The sequence below is a fragment of the Chlorella variabilis genome (assembly GCF_000147415.1).
Source record: "Chlorella variabilis unplaced genomic scaffold CHLNCscaffold_10, whole genome shotgun sequence".
Classification (NCBI taxonomy): domain Eukaryota; kingdom Viridiplantae; phylum Chlorophyta; class Trebouxiophyceae; order Chlorellales; family Chlorellaceae; genus Chlorella; species Chlorella variabilis.
The window spans coordinates 843,300-847,495 of record NW_005435078.1 but is presented as its reverse complement, the minus strand read 5'-3'; the positions used below and the strand labels follow the sequence as shown (position 1 = coordinate 847,495).

Below are 4,196 nucleotides of genomic sequence, written 5' to 3'. Positions count from 1 at the left end.
CAGCTCTCCCGCCACAGCCCCAGCCCCCACACCTGGCAGATGCCCGCCAGGCAGGCCAGGCTGGGCTGCTTGGCGGCGGCAAACATAGCACGCACGAGGTCCTGCTGCAGCAGCACCATCAGGCTCTCGTGCGCCTCCAGCGCGGGCCCCGCCGCCTGCAGCGCGGTGCTCATCAGGTCCAGGCCGTGGGCGGGGAGGTCCTGGTGGGCGCCCACGGGCGCTGCACCAGGCGGCAGGCGCGCAGGAAGAGCGGCGGCGGCGGTGAGCGGGGGGTGCGCAGGCGCCGCCGGCCAGCTGCCAAGGAGCGGTGCATGCCTGCGGGGCATGCCTGCTCGCTTGGCCCCCAGCCGCACCACCACGCCATGCGGCGGTGCAGGCCAGGCGCAGGGGAGGCAGCCCGGGGGAGGGCAGTGCACCTGCGCCGATGAGGGAGATGATGAAGATGAGCACCTCCCGTACCGCCTCCACGCCATACCCCTCCACCTCGGTGGGGCTGCCCTGCAGCGCGGGCAGCAGCGACACAATCTCGCCGCCGGTCAGCGGCGACCGAGGAGAGGGCGGCGCCGCCGCCGGAGTCTGCTGCCCCAACGCATCTGCCGCCGCCGCCGCCGCCGCCGCATTGTCGTCGGCGCCGCCATCCGCGGCCCCGGCCGCGGCTGCTGCACCCCCAAAGCCCTCAGACGCGGTCGCCGCCTCCGCGCCAGCGCTGCCGTCGGCTGCTGGGGCTGCGGTTGCGGCGGCATCTGCAGCCTCCTGCGCAGCTCCGGCCTCGCCGCCGGCCTCCTCGCTGCCCTCCTCCCCGCCCGCCATGGCGTTCATTGCGGTGGAGGGCACCGGCGAGACGTGCAGGCGTGGGGCGGTGTGTGCCGTGACAGAGGCGGCGGTGGCAAAGGGGCTGTCCAGGGGCTCTGGGATGGTGTCGAGGCGGGAGAAGATCTGGAACACCAGCTCCGCCATAGCCTGGCGGGAGGCCTGCGTCAGCAGCTCTGCACGGCGGCGGCGCGGCGCGGCACGGCACGGCACACGGCGCCTCGGCGTGAGCTGCCAGGCCGGCACACCGGCGTGGATGGCTGGAGCCAGCCGATCAAATGCTGCGGTGCCAGCCTGGGTCGCCGCCACTGACGCCATTCCCCATCTCCCCTATTCGCTGCCACAGCATCCATCACGGCTGCCTCTCCCGCCGGTCCCGTCCCGCAGCTCTGGCTCCAGCCCTAGCCCCCCCACAAGCACCCGCGAGCAGCACCCCCCACCCCACCCCACCCAACACACACCCGATGTGTCCCGCCCCTTCTCCGTCTGGAAGTGCCCTATGCGGTAGCAGGCCTGGAAGATGTTGATCAGGTTGTCGTTGGTGAGCAGGGCGCCCGCGGGGCAGCCCACGCAGCCCACCAGCACATCCAGGATCTTGTGCAGCACGCACTCGTCGGAGGCCGGGTAGGTAGCCTCAAACTTGCACTGCGTGACCCCGTCCGCCACCGCCTGGATGGCCTCCGCGGCAGAGCCGCCGCCAGAGGCGCCTGCAGGCGGGGGGCCGCGTGGCGGGGCGGGCTCGGGGCGGGCCGCGACGGACGCAGGAAGCAGGAAGCAGGAAGCGACGCGCTCGGCGGCGGCTTTCCGGGGCGGCGGCCCGGCAGCTCGGCGTGGATCGATCACCCCCTGGGCACAGCGCGGCGGGGCGGCTGCCCTAGCCTCTGCCCTGCTGCAACCCCACGCACTGAGGATGCCGCGGCGGATGATGCGGTCCAGGGAGGCGAGGGCAACCAGGGTGATGGGCCCGCTCGTCTCGGGGCTCTTTATGGTCTCCAGGAAAGGGGTCAGGTACTCCAGAGGGTCCACCTCCTCCCAGTCTGCACCCACATGATAGCCAGGGCATTGCTGGTGATGAGCAGCGGAGACCAGGCCTCTGCCAGCAAATGCGGCCGCGCCGCCGCCGCCGCCGCCGCGGGTGCCCGCCACTCACTGCGCCAGGAGAAGAGCTTGCGCCGCAGCGCCTTGAACTCCTCCAGCAGCGGGTCCTCCACCTCATCATCCTGCACGCCAGGGGCGGGCAGAAGGGGTGCAGCGGTGCAGGGGTTGTTGGCGCTCCGCCCTTCACGCCGATCGGCGTGCTGATCACCCGGCGACGCGTCCCCTCACCGCATATCTGTTAAACTTGGTGTTGCTGCGCAGCGCTGCAATAACAGCGGCTGCCTCCCCGCTGAGGAACAGGGCGGGGCTGCGTGCCGAGGCCATTGGTGCCGTCTATGGCCTCATCGCTGCGCGCACGATGCGACAGCCGGGCGGCCGAACCGCGCCTCGCAGGCAAAGGGGCTGGGAATGTACAGCGGCAGTACGCCGCCGCCGCCTGCCGCCGCGAACAGCCGCTGGCCCGGAGAGGGAGGATGTGCCTGTATCTGTCGGTCACATGGCATGACATGCTTGCACAGTGCTGACCTGTGAGCAGCAAAATGGGAGCAGCGCTGGCAAGGAAAATGGGATGAGCGAGCACGGTGGCGCCGAGGCGGCGGCGCGGCGTGAGCCAGGTAGCTTGTACAAGGAAGCGAGGGAGGCAGATGCGCGAGCATACGTCACTGTTGCCCCATTAGAGTCAGAAGCAAAATAAACTGTAACAGAACAGCAGTCAGTTTTGAATAAGATGGGGCAAGCTTGTCACCGGGTGGCGGGAGGCGCGGAGGTGTGAGAGGCGACCCTTTGCGCACGTCCAAGCTGCATCATGCCCCCCGTTCTGGCGGTGCACTCGCGCACGCAGTCCAGGATGCTCTTTGTGGCGGTAGGCTTGTTGAGGTGTCTGCATCACACGCCAGGCACAAGAAAGAGGCGCGCCCGGATCGGAGCACGCCGTGCCTGCCGGGCGGCGACGGTACCCAGCTCGCAGCCTCATCAGTCGCGGCCCACCAGCACGCTGCACAGCACTCACAGGAGATGTTGAGGCCGGTGGTGTAGTGGCGGTTCATCACCTCCCAAAGGTACCTGCAGAAAAGAAAGGTTTCAGGGCTTGTTGGGGGGGGGGCAGGGGCAGGGCTCGCGGCTGCCATACCAGTCCCCGCCCAACGCGCAGCTGCAGGCGCTGGCGGCCTGACGGCAGGCGGGCGCACTTGATGTTGAGGCTGTCGTGAGCCTGGTCGGAGAACAGGTAGAAGAGGAGGTCCACCTGGCGCCAGCAGGGCGGCGGTGGGGGTGTCAGCCAGCCACGGCACACCCGCGCCCTTGATCGCACACGTGCGAAGCAATGCTGGCACAGGATGAAGCTGGCACAGCACCACCCCCTGGCTCCTCCTCACACGCCGCCTCTCAATCCACCGCCCTCCCCTCCCTGCCCCAACCCCAACCTACCAGCTCCGCCCGCAGCTGGATGCCCATCACGTGCTGCACCACCCACGCAAAGTCCTCCCGCCCAACCTTGCCGTTGGTGTTGTGCCGGAACTCAAGCGCCACTGCGGGCAGCCGGCACGGAGGGTTGCCAGCCGGTCGAGGACTGGCTGGCATGCACGCCCTCCTGTCATAGCCCGCAGCGCTGCGCCCTTCCCCAGCCCTGCCGCTGGCAGCACACAGCCCCAGCCCTGCCCATGCCCACCCGACAGCAGGCGCAGCTTGCTCCACATGCGGCGGAACTCCTGGAACTCAGGCAGGGTGACCCGGATGGCGGCAAGCTGCGGCGGCATGGCCTGCGGGCGGGAAAGACGCGGGAGCAACCGCATACGGGCAGCAAGGGGGGCGTGAGCATAAGCACACAGCACACACCTATGAGTGGCCACAGGGCATGTCACGCCATGGCGGCGCGCCTGCCGGCGGCGGCGCCCGGCGCTGCCGAAGCTGCGGTACCGCCTGGATGCAGTACCCAGGCAGTACCTGTACTTTATCCAGGTACTCGTCCACGTGCTTCAGCCGCGCGCAGCTGACCACGCTGCACGCAAAGTCGCGGCCGCTGATGGATCCCTGCGAGGGGTGTGAGAGGGGGAGTGGCGGGGCGGGTTGGGATGCAGGGGTGGGGTGGGGGTGGGTGGGGGGGACGGGCCTGGGGTGCCGTGTGTGGCACGGGCAAGGCACGGGCAAGCATCACATTCAAGAGCATCCCGCGCACCAGAGCATCCCGCGCCCACACACACACGCGCACACGCGCACACATGAATGCATGGCAGCTGCTCAGCGCCGCGCTTGCGACCCCCCCCCCCCCCCCCCCCCCCCCTTTGCCCCCC

The 4,196-nt window shown here is 69.8% G+C and overlaps 2 protein-coding genes across 2 annotated transcripts in view; both read right to left on the bottom strand.

Moving 5' to 3' along the window:
- The window catches only part of CHLNCDRAFT_133932 (hypothetical protein), a gene marked incomplete at both ends in the record, with an annotated part of 7,629 nt that extends 5,397 nt beyond the window's left edge, over positions 1 to 2,232 (bottom strand). The window contains 6 exons of the mRNA XM_005847557.1: positions 33 to 220; positions 417 to 986; positions 1,272 to 1,517; positions 1,716 to 1,847; positions 1,961 to 2,030; positions 2,137 to 2,232. Of these exons, the coding sequence (XP_005847619.1) occupies positions 33 to 220; positions 417 to 986; positions 1,272 to 1,517; positions 1,716 to 1,847; positions 1,961 to 2,030; positions 2,137 to 2,232 (1,302 nt within the window). The remainder of the gene's footprint in view (positions 1 to 32; positions 221 to 416; positions 987 to 1,271; positions 1,518 to 1,715; positions 1,848 to 1,960; positions 2,031 to 2,136) is intronic.
- Positions 2,233 to 2,880: 648 nt separating this feature from the next.
- The window catches only part of CHLNCDRAFT_133931 (hypothetical protein), a gene marked incomplete at both ends in the record, with an annotated part of 3,328 nt that continues 2,012 nt past the window's right edge, over positions 2,881 to 4,196 (bottom strand). The window contains 5 exons of the mRNA XM_005847556.1: positions 2,881 to 2,902; positions 3,096 to 3,151; positions 3,334 to 3,434; positions 3,575 to 3,665; positions 3,850 to 3,936. Coding sequence (XP_005847618.1) covers positions 2,881 to 2,902; positions 3,096 to 3,151; positions 3,334 to 3,434; positions 3,575 to 3,665; positions 3,850 to 3,936 — 357 coding nt within the window. The remainder of the gene's footprint in view (positions 2,903 to 3,095; positions 3,152 to 3,333; positions 3,435 to 3,574; positions 3,666 to 3,849; positions 3,937 to 4,196) is intronic.